Source organism: Xenopus tropicalis, chromosome 2 (assembly GCF_000004195.4).
Source record: "Xenopus tropicalis strain Nigerian chromosome 2, UCB_Xtro_10.0, whole genome shotgun sequence".
Taxonomy (NCBI): Eukaryota; Metazoa; Chordata; class Amphibia; order Anura; family Pipidae; genus Xenopus; species Xenopus tropicalis.
Genome location: NC_030678.2, coordinates 92358402 through 92383627, shown reverse-complemented (window position 1 = coordinate 92383627; position 25226 = coordinate 92358402). Strand labels below are relative to the sequence as shown.

At 36.4% G+C, this 25226-nt stretch overlaps 1 protein-coding gene across 5 annotated transcripts in view; it reads left to right on the top strand.

The window, feature by feature from the left end:
* The window catches only part of bcas3 (breast carcinoma amplified sequence 3), a 584912-nt gene that overhangs the window by 518507 nt on the left and 41179 nt on the right, over window positions 1-25226 (top strand). For 3 of the 5 annotated variants that reach the window (XM_031896950.1, XM_031896949.1, XM_004911624.4), the window contains one exon: window positions 19275-19442. In XM_031896950.1, the coding sequence (XP_031752810.1) occupies window positions 19275-19442 (168 nt within the window). Of the gene's footprint in view, window positions 1-19274; window positions 19456-25226 lie in introns of all 5 variants that reach the window. The other 2 variants (XM_031896951.1, XM_004911625.4) reach the window with 1 other exon arrangement.

The following is a 25226-nucleotide window of genomic DNA, read 5'->3' as shown; positions in this document are numbered from 1 at the left end:
GCAACAGTGAATCATCTGCATTCTTCTAATGAGAAAAGTAAATAACAAAACCATAGATATGTCTGTAAAGACTTGGCAGCATTTTCCTTAATCCCCGTAGAAATCTAAAATCTAAAATAGACTGAGGCGTAGAGGTCAGGCTAGCAAATAGGCATTGGTTTCAAGTATTTAGAAATTCAATATACAGTTCAATATAGGTTGTAAGATGCTAAGGAAAGTCTGTTTTATATGAAAGGCTATTCACTCATGGAATTTCCCTTGGCCCATGAACTGTATCGAGGATGACAGTGAGATGAGTTAAGTGACTGAAAGCCGTAGGCCAGGACATGTCAAATCCAATATTTTCCTCACTCAGTCATCTCACCTTGCAGTGCCACTCTGCTTTATACAGACACCAGATGTCTGATGAATAATACAAGTGACAAGGGCAAAACCACTCGAATGTGTTCAAGGAAAACTTTAGACAACGTGGATTGGTCTAATACTACTGTAGATGGTGTATTCTTTTTCGCAGCATTCCTCTGGTACCATCCAAAGTTAAATCTCTGCAGACTTTAATTCTTAAGGAAGTGCATTTAGTGTATATCATAGTGGATTTAGATAACTTACAGCCTTTTTTCAGGCCAGGAAAATGACTGATAAAAATAGAAAACCAGCAGCTTTTACTGTTTTACCTGTCAAAATCACTGAGCAGACACCTTGTCAAAGTGTAAAGCTGAGGATGTGAGAGCTATGTAACAAGGGCATGCAATACACTTAAAAGAAACTAGAGATGCAGATCCATTTGTGGATTTAAGCTTTCTTATTTTTTGGACTGTTTAACATCAGTATTTTCTAATTTCTATACAGCATGGCGGGGCAGTTATTAGCACTGCTATCTTCCGGTTCTGGGGTCCTAGGTTTGATTCCTGCCATGGCATTATCTGTGCTTAAATGGGTTTCATCTGGGTATATTATAAATGTTACTCAGAATTAGGAAATGTAATTAAATGCAGTACATATGGTTTGGAACAGTTGACTAAGCCTGGTCCCTGTTACCCTGCTGATCTGGCTAACTACTTTAAGATACTAAAAAATATGTAACAGTAGTCGACTGTCCCCAAAATCCCACAATTCCCTGCACACGTGATGTCAATAAGGAAAGTAACATCACAGTACAATGTATTGTGGGTAAAGTTGTTACAGTTTGTAACATCAGTGTTTTAGTCCCTCCCCTGCCAGGATTTCCAATGATGCAGAAAGAGAACTGTTTTGAAGCTGGATTTCAGCATATACAAATGGTGTTTATTTATATTTTTTGAAGGAATAGATTACAGTAATAGGTATAGTAGGGGGTTCTGTGTTGTGCAGGGCTTTTTAACAAATTTTGGTTCGAAAGCCGGAGTTTCCCTTTAAACCTTAGTCCTAAGGTCTTCTTATGCAAGGTTTCAGTCAGGCTGCTAGCTAAAGTAAATCAGAAATGGTAATTTGGGGTAAGTGCATGGCTGTGAGAGCAATATTTAGTTGGTGCAAGATTACATGCTAACACTTTTTAAGACTGGTATGAGTTTAAAATTTCTTGAATTCTATATGAAACAACCCATTGCATAGTTTTATATCAAATTATTTATTTTAAGAGATCTATTTTAATATTCAGTATGTTTGTGCATAAATGTACAAATATGTAAATTCTCTTACATGGGCCCATTCCTAATATCCTGCTTCACCTGTAAAACTCTGTTTTAAATTAGCTTGATAAGTATTGAAACATGCATGTTCTGTATCACTGTCTTTGGAAATATATAAGGATTCTGTGGTGTTGCTTTCTGCCAGGACATTAGCTGCTCTTTCTGTTTGCTGTAGCTGGAAGCTTGCCAGTATGTGCTGTACGCCCTTTATAACATACCATATAGGTAAAATGAATTCAAATGTAACCAGATGTAATCCATAGCACAGTATCTACCGCAAACTTCCATGAAATAAGACAAATCCAATTTAGTGTCTCAGAGAAATTTAATCTTCTCCCTTTGTACACTTTAGAAACTTTCAGATCTCCCAGGCTTGTGGGTAAATGTGATACTCTAGGTTGATCTGTTATGTATCCATTGTATGTTTATATGTGGATGTTTTAACCACAGGGCTCCTATTTACACGGCTGGCGTTTTCTGCTCTCCCAAGTGTGGAAATCCTATATACTCTTAAATTAAGGCTTCCCAGAAATGCCATTTTTATGCACTTGTTCAGGGACAATCCTATGACTCGAAGGTTTCCTGAACACTAAATGCACCAACTGTTCTTTGTCAAAGAAGAAAAAAAAAACATTGTCAACAAAAATGTTGTTAACTCTTTCCATACCAGGACATGATGATTTTGCCTTATCTCACGTTGCCAGACAACACATGGTGGCATAGTTAAAAAAGAAGACACAAAACATTAAATCTACAGTGCTTGCATTCTGGTGCTTTCCTGTCTGTGGCATAGGTTCAATGTTGTCTGGCACATAAATGCTTTAAATGAATATAAACTCTGTTTACCAGCAGTTATCATGCATTTGAGTCAGATATTATAGAATACAGTACAAGCCTTATTTTATGATAATTTTGGGGCCCTCACTACCAGGGCGAAATGACTGGATTACTCTGATTATGCCTGCTACCTGGGTGGATAATAGGGCACAGATCACAGATCAAGTGGATCTTTGCATGTATAGCCAGCTTTAGTCACTAGACTAGTTAAACCTGTTAAGGATTCAAAATCCTGCAATAAAGTAGATAGTGGTCTTCATTACTGCAATAAAGACGACTAGAATGGAAATTATGCTGAAATTATAGGAAACACTATGCATTGTGGATAAACAAAATAGATATTGCACTTTGCATACTGGAGAGTAAATGACCCCTTATGTGCCATTACCTCTGTGGTGGAACAAGATAACTTAATAAGTGTCCCATGGACAGAAAGGTCTCTTGTGACTCTTACCAGGTATTGACTTTAAAATATGGCCAATGAACTTATCTTTGAAAAGTTTAAGGAATTTAAAATATCTATTTGCTGTTATGCTATAAAGGGAGCCTAGTCTTTTCAGTGCAACACATGTGCCTCATTTACTATGAATTCGTGGGCACCATGTGTACATGGTTTGAAGGCCAAAAGGTGGGCCATCTCTATTACTTGGAAATGCTGCTTCTTGTACACCTATATATTTTGATAGCTACAAAGATAAAGCCTGGTTATGACTGAACATTTCTGTGTTTGTTGTTTTCTGCTGTATTGCGAACACGAACCTAAAATCCACCTGGTTTCTGTTAAGAAAGTGGCCATTTGATCAGTCTGCATCACGAACAATCAGTATCACATCTAAAGCCTAATGCAGGTTAAAAAAAAAATAAAAAAAACCTTTACCCATTTTAGTGACCCACTAACATTCAATTGCTATGGAAGTCTGTTCTTATTTTATTCAGGCCAAAGCATCAAGCATAACTCCTAATTCCTTGCCTACTAATTAGCGCCCTGGGGGCTTCTGGTGGGGACTGGGGGCTACTGCAGGGGAGCAGGAAAACATATATTTAAAAATTCAATTTCAAACAAAACCATTTTTTCGCTTTTTCTGTTAATGTGTTTACATATTCTTACTATGACTAGGACTGGAATTATAGTACTCCAGTTTCAGTGAGGCCAAGCAAGCATTCTGCATTTTTCCATGATAATTTGGCCACTGTGGCTTTCTACAATGTTGTTTATTAATGAAATATAAGGTTGTTAATTTATTTTATCTCAGCAGATGTGGCATTGATGCACTGATACAATGCATTCAAATATACAGATGTTAGAATAAACTCAAAATATAGGGATTTGTTTTAAGCATATATAGAAAAATAAAATAGAAATCAACCCCACTAATAAATATGGTATATTTTGTCCTTCAATACACAAAATTTAGGAAGGTCAAATACAAATATGTATTTTTATTTCCTACTTATTATATCTCCATTGCTGCTGCCATCTCTAAAATGCATGAATTTTCCTATTGTTTAATCCCTAATTCTATGGGAATGAATACTTTAATCATATGGCACCGTCAGGAAGAGCTTACAGCTGTTACAGACATAAGGGAGTATACTGTAAATAAACTTACATTTGGGAAATTGCTGTTGTTAAGTCTATAATGATCTATTTAGTACTGATAAATTGTAAGTCAGCCTCAGCCTCCACTAGGTTACCCTCCCTCTTGTATTCTTGTATGGGGATTACAAAACAGACAATATTGTGTAAGAATAGAAGTGTTGTAATCAGACAGCAAGAGAACAATGGATTCATATGCATACTTTAAACTGCGTTCAAATCAGTAAAATATTCTGTTTCTACCCCTTGATATTTCCAGTAGACAGATACAAATTGAGATATGTGGTGCCACTTTGAGGACAATGGCGCACAGTGCTATTTCTAGCATTTTGCCACTTGCACAGTTTTCATCTTATGGGTGGATGACAAAACACCCAGAATAGCACCTCCATTAACTTGAACGATAATTGCTTGTACCTTTTTGGGTGTGGGCAGCAGACATGCAGAATTGCCATTGCCATAGAAGGTTATATGTTACCACTGCAAAAGAAAAGAATAGTGTTAATTCTTTAAAATTTTGTCAGGAATGCACAAATCTGATCCATAGGGGCACATTCATGAAAATGCGAGTTTGAATCCCGAATGGGACAAATTCGGATTGGATACGAAAATTTCTGAAGATTGCAAATGTCACGAAAATGCTTACGAAAAAATCGTATTAGTCACGATAATATTGTATTGGCAATCCGAAAGTCACAAAATTTTCATACCGAACAATTGTAAACAGCGGGGAAACCTTTCTGATTTTTTCGCACAAGTGTACGAAAAAGTTGCGCAAGACACGAAAAATTCAGCGAAAATACGCTCGGAGCGTTCGTGTCTTAGTAAATCTGCCCCTAAGTGTCAACTCCCTAATTTCCCAGAGATTAAGTGAATATTTTATTTTTCTACCTCCTGTATACTGAGCGTATAATTTGTCTGATTGGAGGTATTTTGTTAGGCAAGCCTTTGTAACATCCCTCAATAAGTAATACTCTCATATGATAACCCCCTTTTAATCAGGTCTGCAACATATTATTTTTAAATGAAGCATCTGTCTAACATGGCAAATCCTTTCTAATCAACTCTAAAACATATTCTTCCCAGCACAAAAGTGGTAGGATTCTGCTGAAGAAGAGGTGGATATACAGTATAATGCTAGGGAACAGCGCAGAATTGTTAAAAAAAAAAAAAAAACCATCCCCCGACAGGGTAAAACCCTTTTATTCTGGCAATAGAGAGCTTGAGTCAGGGTTAGGAGAGTTTGCTGTATCAGTTTAAGATAGTATAGTTATTGTCCTAGAAAGCATGCTCTGTATATACAACATTTAATCCTTTTTTCATCACTGTATTAAGACTGTATTAGTATATATATAATGAATGCCACAAAAGTTTTCTCTACCATACATTATTATTCTTTATACCCCAGTGAGCTTACAATTTACGGTCTCTATCACATTTACGTACACTATGGTCAGTTTATCAGGAGCCAGTTAACTGCACTGTATATTATTGGAGTACGTGTCCCAGTTAATTATTACAGATCAGTGAATTCCCTCAAAGAGGTTTTCATATCTATTCAGCTTTAAAAACAATGAAAAATCTTGTCAGGATAGTGTAAATGATCACTCTATAACACACAAATGGAAGCTGAATAGATTGGTGCTTTCTCCTTAGCTTTAATAGTATTGTTAATGTCATACTGTGCTAGGACAGGGTGTTCTAACTAAGAAGGCAAACCTGCCCAAAGCCTGCCTCACCCAAGAAGTAGTAAGTAACCCTTCCATTACTTAATTTCTATAAATTCTTCTTATTTGATTCTCAGTCATGATTTCTGTCATGAAGTAGATACTGCTCCAAGTCTAAACCCTGCTCTCAAAGTCTGTCATGTAGGCTTAAACAGCCAATAAAGAGTTCAGTATTAATCTACACAGACATGTAGGGTGCCTAACATCCCATCTGGATATTTTAGTACTAAAAGTCATAGAAAAAAAAGTCTAATTTTTTTTTAAATTCATGCCAAAACGACTAAAAACCTGAATCTGACAATTTGCCAGCTAAAACCTGCTGAGATCATGTAGAAGTCACTGACAGATGTCCCTTACCTGGTGGATCCTTGTTTAACTTAGAAACTTTAGAGGTTTCGGATTTTTGATGCTGACTTTTTCAGTTCAGACTTTTTAGTAGATGTCAGACATTCGTGGAAATGAGTTAATTCAAATTTTGAAAAATAAAACAATGGGAAATGTTAGAGTTTTAGTAAATGTTCCACATAGGGTATGTCTGTGAGGGTATATCTGATTTCACATCTGAATCTGAGCTGTGATAAATCTCCAGTACAAAAAGCCCATCTATGGTGATTTATGAAAACATGTTCCTTCAGATTCCTGTAACTTAAAGTTCATGCCTGAAACATAGCCTACATTTTTATAGGCTTTGTCTTGTATGAAAGCTTTCTCTAAAATCCTGGGTTCTCACACTTCTTGTCTAGGGGTTGTAAAGGTTTGTGATTTTATTTTGTTTTCTAATTCATGAGAAACAATGTTAAGACAAACCATTTTCTTGATGTGTAGATGTATAAATTCTTGTACAGGGTATGGAATATGGAAACCTGTTATCCAGAAAGTTCTGAATTACATAAAGTCCATCTCCCATAGACTATATAAGCAAATAATTCTAATTTTTGAAAACGATTTCCTTTTTCTCTGTAATAATAAAACAGTAGCTTGTACTTGATCCCAACTAAGATATAATTAATCCTTACTGGAGGCAAAACAGTCCTATTGGGGTTATTCAATATTTAAATTATTTTATAGCAGACATAAGGTATGGAGATCCAAATTACAGAAAGATCCCATATACAGAAAACCCCAGATCCCGAACATTCTGGATAACAGGTCCCATACCTGTACTATTACTGAATGTAAGGGAACATCATAAAGACTGGGCAAAACATGTTGGGTCTCAGAGTAAAATATTGCCTGAGAGTATATATTCAAGGTCCAAATTAAAATTCCTGCAAAGTTTTTTTTAAGTTGTACTGCAACCCCTTTGTAAGGTTATTTTCATGTTCTGGTCTTACGTCAAGTGTAGAGCTACATTGTTTGGTAAAAGGGTATTTGTCTTCCCTTATCTGTGCTTATAATAATGTTTTTTGTTATTATTAATGTTTCTTGGATTTTCACATGCAAATTACAGTCATGTAATAGAAAGCAATTGCTATTTCAAATGAACTGGCATAGATCGACAGATTAGGCCTAAGAATGCAGGCGATCACCAGAATGATTGTAGTGGATAAAGTTTTCAGACTAGCTTGTCCCCATATTACTTTATAATAGTAGTGTGCCATAGGTCCCCTTGGCTACTTGGCTTAAGACCAAATATCTATGCATTTAACAGTAATGGTGAGGACCTGTTGATCATAATAATGTATAAAAGGAAAATAACTTACTATGTACAATATGTACATTTATGGCTCCAAATTTTGCTACATCTTGCAAATGTGGAGGCATATACTTATAACCTTATAACTGTATCTTGATGGACAGAAAATGCTAAATGTTTCCTTCTTTAAGTCTATAGTATATGCAGGCTCATATGGCTAACAGTAGCTTGGGGAAGTATTAAACCATCCTTGTCTGGTGCATGTACCACCTTGTCTGCCTGACGTCCAGAGGTTCATAGCTATTCCTAGCAGCATTATCACATGTGCAAATAGAAACCAGATTCCTTAGTGCAGCATGTGGCTGATGTGGACCTCACCAGGTCATTTCATATTTAATACATATATTTTGCACCCTGTGTAAGAAAGTGGCAGGGACCCCAAAGACTGACTCCAGTTAGCTAAATATCACAATATTAAGATATGATCGAATATCACAGCTGCATTTTGACCATCCAGAATACAAATACTTTATATTTTTGTATATATTTATCTTCTTTAAATCTATGAATACATCTTTAATGTATGTATTTAATGAAAAAAATTTGAAACACAAGAAAAGAGCGTAATCTGGAACCAGCCATTCAAGTACCAGCAATACTGGAACTTTCTGCTTATTCTGTAGATGCTTTGAAAAGATTTCATTTTTAGTAATTGCATTCTTCCTTCTGTTGCATTGATCTGTCCTTTTTGTTTTATTCCACATTAAGTTTTAATCAAGGTTTAATGACATAGCTTGGAACTTGTAGCCATTAACTGTGATGAAGATTAAACTGGTAAAGTATGATAAATTAGAATTGTTGTCTCAAGGGCCCTGATTTATTTCCTCTTTATTATTGTATTTTTTCCCTTCAATGTCTCCTTCCTTGTAGCCAGACATACGGCACTGAATCCATTGTTTTCTTTTCAGTATTTTATGTCATATTTTTTTTCATCAGCGGCAATGATGAAATGCACTTGATCTTGATGTGAAACCCAAATGTATTACTTGTGCAATAATTCCCTACTAATTAATATTGTTTATTTATATGGCGCCAAAAAAATTCCTCATGGCATTCAATATGGGGAGACATTAACGGAAAAGATGAACATTAGGCTTATTGATTGCCCTGAGCACATCCAGAGAGATAGACTGGGTGAGAAACCAAGTCCCAAGTTGAGTGGATATAATGCTGCATTACTTGACAGACTGTATATGCAGTGCACAGCTTGCATGATTATTCATTGAGAGAAAATATTAAATGTCCTTTCTCCCTTGCATAGCATTCCATCTGCATCATAAATAAAATAGTTGAGCAAACATTCAGTATGTAATTTTTAGAAGATTAAAGGGCTATGATTCTAAATGTGTCGGAAATTACGTGACCACAGGCTAAATGAGAATTGCACAAAAAGTTTACAATAATAACATTTTGTACTTTCAAATTTGGAGAATGGTTGTATGTAGAAAGAATGTCTATTAACTGCTTAACTGGAGGCCGCTCTGCTTTAGTACAGTCCAAGAATATCTGGACCGCCTTTTACTGAGGTACATAATGACTGCATTTTTAATTGCATGAATTAATCTTCAGTCGAGTTATATACATAGTTATGAGATTCTGCTGCTTTTCCGATCCTTCACAACCTCCCACAACAGTTGAAAGTGTGGAAACTGCAGTTCAGAAATGGTTGGGGGTCGTCCAGCTGAACATTCCTGATTTTCCTCCTGAAATAGAGCATATACATTAATCTTACATGTTTTTCTGTGTCCTATACATGGGAAGAAACTCTTCCAAAAGACCCTGTCCTTTATAAATATCACTTTTAAATTCTGAATTAGCATGTACCAAAAATGTAATAATGAATGTAGTTGCTATAATAAAAAAAATATTTTTGTTTTGAGACCATTTTTGCCAGTTATTTGACAATAAATGGTCTCAAAACAAAAATATTTTATAAAAATGAATAAGGAAGTAGGAGCTAAGAGTGTAATATAATATACAGAGTTTTTGGGCTTTTATATTGTCATGAAACTAAGCAATGACTTCTTTATATTTTGACTACCTTATATTTTGCAGTATGTATAAGGATAAATATATATTTTTCCCCAGTCTCTTAGTTTTAACCTATAGCAATTTATCATTTTCAAGGGTCATTTATTTAGGCTGCTGAGTGGCAAAATAATTTTCCATTAATCTTATCAGTTCTTCATTTTTGCCTTCATAGGCTCTACAGATTCAACAAATGTACAGTATACTTTGCTTGCGTTGAGTCTTAAGGAATTGTGGCATTTTGGGGCAGCCATGGCTGACCATATGCCAAGACTTCAACCTGAGCATGCTGATGTTGTGAGCAGCATATAAAATCTGGTATCGCATTGATATTTCATAGTGGGCATGCTGCTTTCAGTGCATGTAAGGAGTGTAAAAGCCCTATCAATTCCTCTTGCCATAGTTAAACAAGGTTCCCTTTGCCTAAAGAAATATGTGCAACATGCACATATGTTCAGAAATCCCATGTTGAAAGTAGATGTAGTAATTATATGATTGTTCATCTCCATCAAAATATTATCATGAAGGCACCATTTCATGCCAGCTGGAAATTTGCCTGCGCACTTCTTTGTCACTTTGTCACACTAATCGTATGAAAGCCAGTAAGAGGGCCACTAGCTGTGACAAAGAAAACACAATTTTCTGCTTAACAGTTTCTGAAAAGCAAGACCGATTTATTTTCATTTTGACATTTAACCACAAATGTTTATGCCACATGACCTGAGATGCAATGAGCCTTGAGATGCTGGGCTAGATAGATGCCAGAAAATGCAATTGTGCACTCCCTTGTGCCAATTTAACTCAAAAGGAAATACAAAATGGCTGATGTGTAAGCTTCATTTGAAACCATTAGATGTGCATTTCCTTTTCATGCCATTTAAATTATGCACAACAGGAACAAAAGATGCGGAAGACACAGGCAAACAAAGTAATAATATTTAGGCACATATGTCACACAATAAAGAGTTGAATTATTAGCACAGTATAATATCCAGTTTCTTAGTTTTATTACTAGTTTGTATGTTATACCTTCTATGCTTTCATTTCTACTGCTTCAGTTTTCTTTACATGATTTGGTGTTTGTTTGGCTAAACGAATGCGTAATGTCTGTGCTGATGCAGTACTAAGTCATGACAAAGCAAAAGAATTGCTTTGCTTTAGAAATGCTAGATTTTCTAGCATTTTTTACTTTTACTTTAAGCCACCATTTTGTGATGTTCTGTGTGTCTCACTGATCACCTGACAGGAAATAATGCAGTTTCCAACTCTAACAGGAAGAGGTGTGGGAGTAAATGACACAGTTTATTCATTGGCTGTTGTACAATAGTAAATGTGTGGGCCCTAGGTTTGTGTGTGAATGCAGTGCCTTTTATTAGCCATGGCATGAGATTGTCCAGTGGCACTTTAATGCAAATAAAATAGTATTATATAGTTAATAGTGTTAATAGTCTGTTTTATATTTTCCTATAAATGTAATACAATTAGTATAGTTTGAAATGAAATGCCTCTTAATGTATTTAGCAGTTAAATAGCATTGCACAGGTCTGGGCTGTATGATAAGCACACAAGTACTGCTTCTTTGGCCTGCTTTCTGTTACCACCCTTTGGGGCACATTTACTAATCCACGAATCCGAATCACGAATGGGAAAAAATCGTATTGGAAACGAAAATTTCGGAAGATCGCATATATCACGAAAATGCTTACGAAAAAATCATATTAGTCACGATAATATCGTATTGGCGATCCGAAAGTCCCGAAATTTTCATACCGAACAATTGTAAACAGCGGTAAAACCTTTCCGATTTTTTCCGTGCAAACATCCGAAAAAGTCGTGCGTCGCACGAAAAAGTTGTGCGCCATACGAAAAAGTCGTGTGGACGCCCGAAAAAATTGGCGAAAATCAGCTCGGAGCGTTCGCGCTTTTGTAAATGTGCCCCTTTGTGTGGGCAAAGTTGACTAGTGGATTTTGGCAAAGCCTGAGCTTTGTGGTCAGATATCTGCACATAAATGACCCCCTTTGAATGCAGTGAAATGTTTAACTATTTCCTGTACACATACAGATCAGGTTGCAGGATGTGACATGTTGCAAAGATCAACTCCTGAACAGTTTTATGAGTTATATTCAAAACCTTGTGTCTTTTTTTGTGCGTTTGTGTCAAGTAAAGGTCTGCATATTTTCCCTTTTGCTTTCCTTTTCCATTCAAAAACACCACTAACTGTGACACATCCATTGTTTGCTGTAAGTTTCGGTGATGGGTTATGCAGCATGTGGTAAATGCATTGTACATAATGGGCTTGCCACCTGTAATACAGCTAACCTAACTGTGTCAATTGGGCCTCACAAACAGAACAGAGGGCAGTTTCAATCTCTAAAGTTACTTTCTGGACAGAACTTTCTTGTAAATCTGCAATCAACGTGTTCTTAAAGAACTTTTAGTTTGTAAATGGAACGCATTCTGTTAAAAGAACAATAGCATTAGCTATCAGTAAGCATCCAGCTGCTAAAAGGCTTCAGCAGGCTATATTCCTTTTTATTTTGTCACTTATTCCTTTCAATATTTTATCACAGGAGATCTATTATCAAAAGTACTATATATATATACAGTATATATATATATATATATAAAGTATTGAAAAGGAAACTTTTCAATACTATGTTATGCATAGAAGCACATTGTTAATAATAAGTAGAAATAATAAGAGACAATCCAGTGCTGAGTGTTTGTTATCTGAGCCACAGTGCAATTATCCCAAAATGTCCTGTGATATTCCTGCAATCCTTCTCCCTGTCTGACTCAGACCTGCTCTCTACTTTCAAGTTGGCTACAGTCTCATGTTTTATCCCCTTCACAAGTGCATATTGCCTGTATTTGTTTTATTATCATTAGTATTAGCTTCAGATAATGTCTCTTGTAAGGCAGAGATGGATGTTTCCCAAGCTGGCTTGGAAGGAGAAAGAGTTAAAGGGACAATATCTGGTTACAGTTAGTCTGTATTCTTGCTTGCCGTTTCCAAAAATCTGTGACCTCTTCCCTTTTTATTTTTGAACATGTTTTCTAAACTTGGCCCAAATGTGCCATTAATTCAACTTTTTCCCTTAAGCCTGCCCACCATTCCTGCACTGACTACTAATTTCCACTACCTTTATAGAGAGCTCCGTAAACAATCTTGACATTCTCTTATCGAAATATTACGCTTAAAGGAAAAGAAAAGGCTCAGTATCGCAGGGGCTTTTATGACTGTCAGAAGGGTTTTAGCAGTTTGTCAGTAAACACACCCTTGTGAGTCTGCACTCTGTCAAAGATCTGGTAATCCCTTTAATCTGTGCAATGCTTTTCCTAACATTATTCTTGTTGCCATTTACTTCTGGGCATTTTTTCTGCTTTAGAAGTGCAAAATAATTTAATAATTTTACTGCAGTATTTCTTCTTAAAAGAGCTTTTGATGGAAGAGCTATTGACAAATCACTGGTCCTGGACCAAATACAGGCCAATTATCTGAACGTATGACATAGGATGTTTCACATCTTACACACAAGGGTTTCATTATCTTTTATAAATTAAAATGAACTGGTCTTAACTTACTTCACCCATATGTTAAAAGACACTCTTTGAGAGGGCAAATAGACGAATTTAGCCATTTAAGATGTGTGGGTGGCACAGCTTTGTGAATGCTGCAAACATAAATGTTAATAAAATTATTAAGGACACCATCTTGACATTTTCAAGATGGAGACAAACAAGTATTCATTACAAGATGCTTTATGCAAGGAGACTTACCAGAGAAGTCCAACAAGGATAGTGTTTACAAGAATGATGAGGGGTGACAGGAGCTCCAAATGTTTTTCTTATGCTGAATCCCACAGGCTATAATGAGAATATGATTGCAGGCCCATGTGATGGTATTACATTGGCAAATTATGTAATTGTGTGTAGTAATTCAGTAATTTATAACAGTGTTTCTCAAACCATGTGGCCATCCTTACATACAAGTAAACCCCTATCACTCCATTTATGGCTCTTGCTATTCAGTAGCTTGGGTTAAATATCTTTCTGTGGCTACATTTTTAAGAAGATGTACGCACACATATTTTGTCGCGGTGATAGGGACAAAGGGTGCAATACCCTGGATAGCAGGCCCAGACTGTCAATCTGAGGATTCTGTCAAATGCCAGAAGGGCTGCTGTAAGATACCATAGACAGTCACTATTTATTGAGCTGGTGGGGGCTGTTTGGGCCTATGTGTACTTGAATTGCCAGGACCTATTTTGAATCCCAGTCCAGGCCTGCTAGATAGGCCTAATTATTTATAGGGATGTACTAAATTTGGGATTTGGTTGGGGATTTAGCTACATCCCAGCACTTTTTTTCAGAATTGTTCAACTGAACCAAATGCAAACCCTTTTCATGTGACTGGGACATTAAATGGAACAATTTCTTGTTGATGCAAGTTTATATTTTTCTTAAATTTGAATAAGTTAATATATACTTCACATACAGTTTGGAAATTGACTGGAGCATTCAGTGCTTGAACAAATCCAAAAGTTATGTAGATTACTAGTTATTTATAATCTATACTGCAGCTCTCCAACTGTTCCTGAACTGCAACATCCAGAAGGCAATTGCCTGCTGCAAATCAGAAACTTAACAGAGAAAAATAATTATAGGCAGTGCTCTTCTGATTTTTTTCTGCACTTATCTTAAGATGGCTGTGCTGCAGAAATTAGATTTATATATAAAAATGAGGACATTACATTTACTTATTTACCTGTATGACCAGTTACATTTATCTTTTTAATATTCACAAAGACAGACTAGTTACATTTTAGGTAGATGGCTCAGCGTATAAATGCAGAATCCTCCCTTTTAGGAAGAGTTTTGTGTGGCACTATCCCATTTAAGAGCTGCTATTAATATGTGACTAAGGCTTTTAGCCTGTGGTAGGCAGATGATAACTGTAGTCCTGACTGTATAGAATTATAGCTGGAAGCGTACTCTAACCACGGAAGGGAGTGGAAAGGGAGCACCAGATAAAACATGAAAGTTCAGTGCAGACTTTGTAAATCTGAAAAAGGAAAATCTTTCAGTGTAGCTAATCCTTGGAACCCACACGTACATTAACATTTATGCCTCACACGTTGATATGAAAAAAAAAAGGAGAAGAAAGCAAATGGCAGTTTTCAGTTCCAAAATATAGTGGCAACACTGTATTTGTCTGTGCTGCTCTTACACAACTATCCCATGTACAAGAGACTGACCCTTCAGAAAATGTCTTTTCGCCCATGTAGGGAATCCTTTTTTTGGCAAGACATCAAATAATATCTTCTTTGTTATTGGAAGGTCTACTTACAAGAGACAAAATGGTTTTGTTACGTTATCTCACCACAGAAAACATACGCTGAGAACAGATTGGTAATCTAACTTCACCTTTACTGTCAAAGAATGTGAAAAGCACATAATAAATACAGGTTCTTTTGAATTTATTTACTGTGATATTTATCAAAGGTGTTAAATATTGTGACAATTTCAAGAATGCAATGTTTTGACTTCCTTATTTGCCTTTTGAATATTTATACATAATAAATAGCAACCAAACAAGAGTTCACATCCCCTCTGTGTACCAGTTCAACAAATAAACTGTGAGACTGAAATGGTTTCTAACAACAGATTTAGTCTGTCAAATTAAAAAGGCTTTGGAAGTGAGGCAAATCCAAAGAGCTTTAAAAAGGCTTAAAGTTTGAGAACGCTATACAGCAAGTTCAACTGGGGTTCGTGCAAGTTCAAGTGCAGATCCACAGTTCTCCAGTGGAGAGCTCGTTTTTAGCGATGAAGGTTTCCTAGTGATGAAGGTTCTCTAGTGCCGGCAGTCTGCTCCGCTGCAGAGTAAGAGACACATTAATCTGACTGAACCGAACTGATGAAATTCTGGAGGCAGAAACTACCAGAGCAGTCCATATAAATCCATGAATGCAGGGCCTTGTGCTTTTGTTCATTCCATTCCAGTTCCAAGTTATCTGGCCCTCTTTGCTGATGTATGGAGTAACAGGCAGGCCGAGTGTTTATGAACAGTTATCATCCACTACTTTGGATGTTATCAGAGGAAGGGACGCCTGCCGCAGGCCTTGGTCTCTCACCCTTTCTATTACCACCTGTCATTGACAGAGAGTGTGTGATGAGGCTGTACAGTCACTGAGTACAAGTGTAGATAGTTTCTGACGGCTGATCAAAGGGGAAAACCAAAGGGCTGATAACAAGGACGTGTTTCATGTACTTTTAACTTTGAGACGCACAGGCATTTGCATTTTTTGTTCCGCCATAGGCTGGCAGAAAACAGGCCTAGTAAATGTTTCATATTCAGTTACCTGCTAATGCTGGAAATGCTCGGAGCTTTAACCAACAAAGCACGACTGTTAGTAAAAATTTTCCATACAAAGTACCTGATATTCAGTTCCCCTCCTCCCCCTAAAGTCCTTTAACTTGTTATATTTAAAGTGTAAAGAGAAAGAAAAACACACTTTTTGTGTATGTGTGTGGTTTTTAACGATTCCGTGTGTACAGGTGCAGAAAGTATTTTTTTGTTTATTTGAACACGTACAATGGAAAACAGACATGAATGTGAGAAATTCAACTTTCTTTTCAGGTTATTTCAGTAAAAATATGTTTAATATTTTTTTTTTGCATTGATTCAGTACTTGTTACAGGATACTGTGTGATATATTCTGCCAGTGACCCTTTGAACCTGATACATTCAAACATAACCCAGAGAAAATTTAGATGCAGAGATTTTTTATGGAATAGTTATGTTAGGAGAAACCAATATTTAAATAATGAGTATTAATAATGATTGAATATGTACATGGAAAATATTAAAGTCACAAAAAATCTATTTATTAGGAATTACAGATAAGTGGCAATGGTTGTTCCCTGTGTATCAGGGATTCTTAACCTATGGGCCAGGCCCCAAAAATGGGTCCTTGTGCCATTAACGAGGAATGTCACCATATTCCACCTGAATAGAGGAAAACTTCTCAATTCAATAGAATCTATTTCTTAAAAAGTTATGAATTTTTGGATCACAAAGCTATATCAAACTTAATTTGGTTCTTAAAAAAAAAAGCAAAAAAGCTTAAGAAACACTGCTACGCATTAATATAAGACTTGCACTGGGGCTCCTTCACATATTATTGCATTTTCTATATAGGTCTGTGTAGCATTTCCGACATAGAAAGCAAGCTGAATAATATACACAAAAACTGGCCTCAGTAACAAAGATAAGAACATACAACCTGTTCCCCACAACTGCTATGTTTTATATGACTTCCCTTTATTGACACGGCTATTCAGGATGGTGTTATTTTAGCAGTAGCAACTAAAAGGCCAAACATTTATGTTGTTGAGAGTTTTTTTTAGAAAATAAAAGAATATTTTTATTCATTGCACACCCACTTAACTTCCTCCTTTTACTTGTCATCTTAGGAAGAATGGGAGCATTTTGCAGACATAAAATGCCGCATAATAAAGACAGCTATATTATTTAGCTTGGTATTTCAGCTCCAGGCATTGATTGGCCAATTCATTCCTTTGCCATGTACCCCAGTCAGTATGCAGGAAATGTGATGTGTCTGCTTATGCACATGTTGGTATGGCAGTGCAGAGAAAATAGCAAAGGATACATCTTAGATGGTGATGGGAGAGGAGAGAATTTTTTATGGGACTTGGGAGAAATGTTTTACCACAAGCTGCTTTCTACTTTAGCTTTAAATAATATATTGTTATCTAACAGTCTGTCTATGTGGGAGGAAGACTTTAATCTTGATGACTTTTCTCTCTCAGTAAATCACAGGTTTTGCATTCAAAGATGAGTTTTTCTAAGCAAGTATTTTACCATTTGCTATGTCAGTATTCCCCTGCAGCCTATGTTGAGATTGAGCAGGAAGGCAGTATGGCAGCTCAGCCTGATATGAATAAACAAAATGTAACTTGTACAGGGGTGGGGGTTGCTGAGCAACTATTGAAAAACAGGCAATTATTCTACCAATATAACAGAAAGGTATATAATAATAATTAATTTGTAATAGGTATCTTGCTTTTAGCCAGACAGGTAAACAAATACTGCAAATAAACATTGTACCTTATTTCTGCTTATCTTTTGTTTACTTACGCTAAACTATGCAGTCAAGCTGAAGTACACTTATTTTCTGCACAGACTAGCTATTCTAAATTTAATACCGTATGCGCCTATTACCTTATGAGACCTGCTGTATTACTTTCCTTGGCAGAAGCATTTTCCATAAACTTCAGCAAGCTATGGATGTCTATTTATGGCCAGTAGGGGTGTTGTTTTATTGAAACTATACAAAATACTTTTGCTTGGCCAAGCAGTATTTCAGTGTTCAATCAGGTGCATTGATACGAATATAAAGAAGATCAATGTTATATTAATGGAAGAAGCAATGCCCCTATGCCTTTCCATTATAATGACCACTTATGAATTAAGGATTCATTTTCCATGTTGTCAGGTATTTCTTGCTGAGTAAACAAGTTGTACTGCAATGTCTGAGACATAATTTGTTCCAAAGTTACTCTGTATGAAGACAGGAGTCAACCATTTTTATCCAACAGAGGTCACTGAATTGTTAGAATTTTGGAGTAATCTCACCAAAGCAATTGTGGGTGCTGCTTCATACTATAACTAAACACAAATATGCAAATAAATATGGTATAATCAATGCTAGGGTGCGTTACTAAATATGTAAAAAAAAATATATAAAATGAAAGAATACTTACATATAAACTGGGCACATATTCTCTTTGATGGAAAATAAAGGATAAATGCCACTCGTAAACAGGGATTATTTCCTCTGTAATTTTAGATTTGGAATGTGCCACAGAAATGTACGGCAGGCTCTTTCATTCCAGTAAAGAGTGCTGCACTTCATAGAGACTGGAAGCAGACCTGTCTCCTGTGAAATTTATGTTGATTTCTTTTGCTCTGTTTAACTGCACAGGACTACAAAGCATATAATTTATATTATTTTATAAACATTCCGTATATACTTAACTGCTGATGTTAGTACAGTTTCAAACAACTAAAATATTTTACCCTTGTTATTGCCTTAGTACATTTGTTAATGGGGAGAGCTGTATTTATTTTGTAGTAGTATTTTGTTTTATTAATAAAGCAGTGCTTTGACCTATAATAAAGGAGATGGCAAAACTGGACATGATTCTTTGTAAATGTGGATCCTTTAAAGGATCTTTTTAATCAAACCACTAGGAGGTGTTGCAACTAAAGTTCTTAGACTGGGTATATATGGACAGAGAAAGTCAGCCAGTTTGGCCAGTTTGTGACCAACATCTGCAAGGGTGTTTTCTTGTAAATGAGCCGCAGCTCCTGTTCACTTCCCGCTGTCAGCCTAAATGAACAAAACAGTAGATGTGGACATACCATGTATGGCCCCCTCATACAGTATCCATCCATTTGGCTCATGAGATAGCAGGATACCACAGGAGCGGCCACCTTAAGTCTAAGGGCTTCTGTGAGTTCTAGTTCCACATCTAGATCCTACTTCTAATATTTTAATCTCTTGAACAGTGTAAATTGTTAACTATATTTGCATGATATTTTTTTAAAAATTGAACTTGAATATATTTATTAATGTGCATGTTAAGTCATAAAAGAGAGAGAAAAGATAATTTATCTTTTTTTTTTCTATTTAAGGCGCATATGATCGGAGTGTGACGCTATTAGAGGTTTGCGGCAGCTGGCCAGAAAGTTCTGGGCTCCGACACATCTCCTCTATTGAAAGCACAGATGAAGGTCTCCGTGAACGACTGGCCGATGCTATGTCAGAGTCCCCTAACAGGGATGTGGTGGGATCTGGAACAGGTACAAAGAAGAGGTGTGATATGAGGTCCCAGAATTACTCTTTGACATAAACTGAATGTTGTTTTTTAAAAAGCCAAAATGTCCTTTAACATTGCATTTGTCTAATGTAAATATTTGAGTCATAAGATTTGAGTCATTCATTTCCTTTAGCTTTACTCCCCTAAGTTTTTTTTATATGTCCAGCTTTTTTAGTTTGCTTTTGACAATAAACTCCCACATCTTTCTTGTTGTGTAATAATACCCTAAAAATGTATAATGTCAAGGTGGGAATGGACATTAGAACAAAATCTTAAAAACTTAAGCCACAACTCCTTACATTTTCTCATAGCTTCTGCAGAGAAACACATTAATGGGTATTCTCCATTTATGAAAATTGCACGGTATAGTGGCCCTTTAGTGTTGTAGAGCACATCTAGGACACAAAGGAATTCTCTGTGTTTGCCAAATATTGGTAAATTACTAAAATAGCTATTAAATAGAAAAATCTGAATGTGTAAAATAGCTCAAAATTTCCCAGAATGGAGTATAGCAAAGGAATACAAGTGTTGGAAGGCAAGGTTGTGTTGTTTGTGCCCTAGCCTAAATTTGTAGTTTAGGGCTTGTGACTGGAAAAATCTAGTTTAGATATACCTTTTAAAATTTGACATCATTTAAAATAGATGTTACAGTGTATAGTCTGTGTTATTGCTGAATCTGTAAGTGTTTGGCTCATGTGGGGGTTTTATCATGAACAATATCATCATATAGCAAGAAGTGGAAAGATCCACATTGTGTTCTCTTCTGATGGTCTTCTCTATACTTTGCTCCTGTGGGTCTTTCATTCGAGTGTAATCCATTTCTGTAGTGTTCAATTATACAGATAAATAATCTCATTTATTTCCATAGATCTAATAAGCTGCCCTTCTCACAAGAGGTTAAGAGATGTTACAGACACTTACAAATGTTGTGAACGTACAAGAGATTTGTTGCATTTAGCAATTCTCTCCACGGGTAGCAATCTTTGAATTGCATTGCGCCACGGGTGCCTGACATTTTGGTTTAACATTAATCTTCCTAAAATGCAGTTGGTAGCATCTGTCGTCTTTGTATAAAAGAAAACATTGCGTGCAGATAGGTAACATATGAAAGTGTTTTAACGGAACAATAATGCCAAAATACAACATGCTGTTGTGTAAAAACATGCTGCAACAGTCACAGATACTCTGGGTCTATAAAAGTACTCACAGCTTATAATATTACTGATTGACCAAATACCCTGTCAATGCACTTAATGTGGCCATACACATTAGGATCCACTTGTTTGGCTACTACAGGTATGGGAGCTGTTGGAGCGAGGACCGCATCAATGAGCTGATGCAGGCCCTGATCTAATGGGAAAATGAATCCTGCCTGATCGACATCTGGCCAATTTTTGGACAGTACATAGTAGGGTGGGATGCACATGGTAAAATAAAGGTGGCCTGATATTATTGTACAAAACTAGGTTTCGTACAATATTTGGTGCATGTATGGTGGGGGATGAGAAGACTTATACCAGCAAAAGCCTTGGATATCCATCATCTCGCCTATTGGACCTTTGAAGGTGCCCGACATCCACAAAACATTAATGCTGAATCGTCAGATAGAAGTAAAATTTTTTTGTTTCTACCTGCATATCTGACAATTCAGCTCTTAACGATAGTAGAGCTGATGATCACTGCAAAGATCATAATTGTAACATGTATAGCCACCTCAAGGAATACAAAGGAAATCTTATTATGCTGCCCCATTAGGGCCCAAATCCAACAGGAGATCATCTGACCCTAAATGCTGCTGAACGGAAAGACTTCATGTTTTTGTTATAGAGGGTGTTAGTATGGTATTTGGATTTCTGTCTAGTTGCTAGGGTGACAACCATCTAAAGTTTTGGATGTCTGAAAGGAAAAAGAATAATAAATACTATATAGAAAGATATTTAATACAGATAACATTTGTAATTCCAGATTGGAGAGAAGCATTGCAGAATAACAGCTGCAAAGGCGCTTGGACAATCTACAGCAATGTAGAATATTATTTAAAATTACCCTTGCCCCTTAATTTTAACACTCTATTGATGGCACTGAGTACTGTATCTGTGTCAGTTATTATGAATTTATGATTCTGCCCCTATCCACTTTCAGGATTCGGCATATCCCATACATCATGGAATGGCTGTTGGCATCAAAGAGTCAAAGTTAGTTTTATCCTAGCCCTAAAACGAATAGGACAATCTAATTTTAAAATAAATTTCACATTTTCATTATATTCTATTAAGTTTTGCCTGACACCAAAGCTGTATAATTGTCAAATTTATGAGCCTGTCATGTAAGCATGTGTGAAAGGCAGAGAGGAAAGGTTTGGCATGGGGTCTGCTGGCAGCAGAAAGACTTGCCATGATTTAAGGAAGTTTTATGTTTTCAGACTTTTGTTTGCTGGGTTTGATGGCGTGCCAGAATCCATTGTCCTAATTGCTGGTCTTTTTTTAAACTGTTATTTATAAGAAATTATTTTATTGTTGTTGTTTATTTGTATTTTCCTATCTAAAATGCTGAAGTGTAGTTCTTGTGGTAGACGTGTCATGCTGTTGCTTGAAGAACTTGTATCCTTTTACCCATAAACGTGTCTGCCTCTTTCAGCGATTGTCTGTTTTATGTCTGCAAAGTCTGTAACTGCAGATGCTTTTGTGCAATGCTTGGAAACATTCCACCAAAATAGAAAGACCATCACAAGTACGTACAGAGTTAGCAAAGTGCTTCACTGGAAATTCATACTTCTTGTTTAAAGCGGTATTGTTAAACTGCAAGCTGCTATTTTTATGAAGGGGAATGTTTTTGCCATTCCCAGCCCCCCTGCAGAAAGATTCTACATTGCCAGAGCCATCTATTCATACATGTCGTCAGATTTAAATCCAAACCGTTAATGAGTAAAGTAATTATAGTGCAAACTTTGAACCAGTTCTATTGACCCATAGCAAACAAGATATCAGACAGCTCTGTAGGACAGTAATCAGCATTGCTGCTTTGGAGCAGCACTGGAGTTCTTGGCTTGTTCTCCCCATGCGTACTCCCACACTCTCATACTCCAAGAACATACAGCCAGTTTTATTGGCTCCTTAGAAACTTGGCCATTGTGCGTGTGAATGTGATAGGGACCTTAGATAGTAAGCTCTGCTGGAACAGGGTCTGGTGTGAATGATGTATAGTCTGTAGAATGTTGTGTAATATGTCAGCACTATATAACTAAAGGATAACAATTATTATTGCTTTTAAACTAAGTGCTACCTACTTCTTGGTTGGTATGGGTTGTTAGGTCTGGCGTGATCTGGAACTTTTACTACGTTAACCTCGCTTAGTCATATGACCAAATTACTAGATGATTTAAATGACCAAGTTTTGTTTACAGATGATTCCATTTTATTGTTTATGCTAAAAATAAAATGTTCAGATTATTGCTGTGATCAAGTTTAACAAATCTTTTGTAAAGGGCTCATTAGATAATTTGGATTCCGTGTTAGATGCTCCCAGATTGAAAATCCTTATTTACATTTGCACAACCCTCTATAGTCACTTCCCATACAAGTTTTCCTTTGCCATTTGCATGTTCTTTATTAAGCATTGCCTGCATTTCCCCATACATTTGTTTCTTCCAGAATCCCTAACTACAACATCCTTTGAATGCAAAATGTTTCCAATAAGCTCAATTTAAGTGGAATTCCATGTCCTGTCTGAAAAGAATTCTATTTGCTTGCCTACAAAACATGCATTAAAACCTACTTTTCCTTCTCACATTTTCTACTCATTCTGGAAGCCTACCAACCAGGCGGTTCAACTTTTACTCCCACCATTCTTCTTCTCACAAGTCTTCCTTAAAGCAAAAATATACAGGGAGTGAGGATTTATACTCCAGTGGAGGGCATGAGCGGGTGGAGAGAAGATTCTTGGTGGAGGGCCCACTGCAAAGTAGTTACACACCACTGGTTCATGCCCAAAAAACTTTTAGCTGGAAAAAAAGTTCCATAAAAATTATCTAAACTTCCAGTTATAAATGTGTGTTCTATACACAGACATATACCATATCATGATACTCAGGGACCCTCCCCCCACTTAGGCTCACAGAGTGACATGATGAATTCTGGGACTTGAATCCATCAACTGTGATGTGATTATTCCAGAGAATTGAATACCAGGAGCACTTTATATTCTGAACTTAAATAGGTTGGGAAATTGTTCTAACAAGTAACATGGCCTCCTGTGGTATCAGGTATGTCTGCATATATCTGTGTAAAAAATACATTTACAGTTCACATAGTGTTTATGTACATTTTTTACATAAGCCTGACTGAATAAGCAGATGTCAAAAGAGGGTATGTAAGGGGCTGTTTCATGAATTTGCTGCATACATAAAGAGCAGTATATAAATACAGATATACATATGTACATACATACATACATAGATCTTTTTTACTTTTTTAAAGTGTGGCATCTACAGGCATGAGATCTGTTATATGGAATGCTGAGACTTGGGATTTTTCCGGATCAGTTTTTTGGACCACTATACCTTAAGGGGCACATTTACTAACCCACGAACGGGCCAAATGCGTCCGATTGCGTTTTTTTCGTAATGATCGGTATTTTGCAATTTTTTCGGAAAATTGTCGCGACTTTTTCGTTACCAATATGATTTGCGCAAAAAAACGCGAGTTTTTCGTAGCCATTCCGAAAGTTGCGCAAAATCGCGATTTTTTTGTAGAGTTAAAACTTGCGCGAAATGTCGCACCTTTTAAGTTAACGCTACGAAAAAGGCGCGACTTTTCGCGCAAGTTTTAACGCTACGAAAAAATCGCCAGATTTTGCGCAACTTTCGGAATGGCTACGAAAAACTCGCATTTTTTCGCGCAAATCGTATTGGTAATGAAAAAGTCGCGATAATTTCCGAAAAGTCGTAAAGTCGCCGAAAAAAATCGCAAAAAATACGAAAAAGTCGCAAAATGTTCGTTTTCCAATCGGAATTTTTCCAATTCGGATTCGAATTCGTGTCTTAGTAAATCGGCCCCTAAGTCAATCAAAGCATTTAAACGTTTAAAATAAATGTTATATGATGTTTAGGACACTGACACACCTGGAATAAGGGCATGGCCAATTTTTGTCTATTTTTATGAAACAAATGGACCTATGAATATATCACAAGTTTTGGACATGTTACAAAAGCATAGAGCATAGTAGATCTACATCGCACAATGATCTTCCTCAGTAAGAATACCCCTGACTCCTGGCCTGTTTTGGGATTTCAAAGACCATTTTTCACACATGTTCCAGTGTAGCTTGTTTCCAGATGACCACGCACAAAACACTGGTAAATTACATAAGGAAAGGCATTCAAAAAAATGTAACCACGTATCTGGCAGTTTTCCAGAAATGGTTAAGTATTCCAAATAGTTGGTTTTAGCACTGCTTGCATGATAAATGGCCCACATGTGGCTCCCTTACGTTCATTTTATTTTGGGCAAATATCATTTCTAAACAGAACAATAAAGCATCAATTACAATCACCTTAAATAATTAAATACAGAGCACAACTGAAAAAATATTAACAACCTTAATGAAAAAGGAGGCAGGAAAAGTGTAAACTTATTTTCAACATTAATGCTGAAATTTACTGGGGGCAAGGCGCAAAAAGACATTTCTGTAATGTGCAAAAATGAGCCTGGCCAGACTGCTCTTGTTTAGTGCACAAAGATTATAGATTGCAGATGATGAGGAATTATAG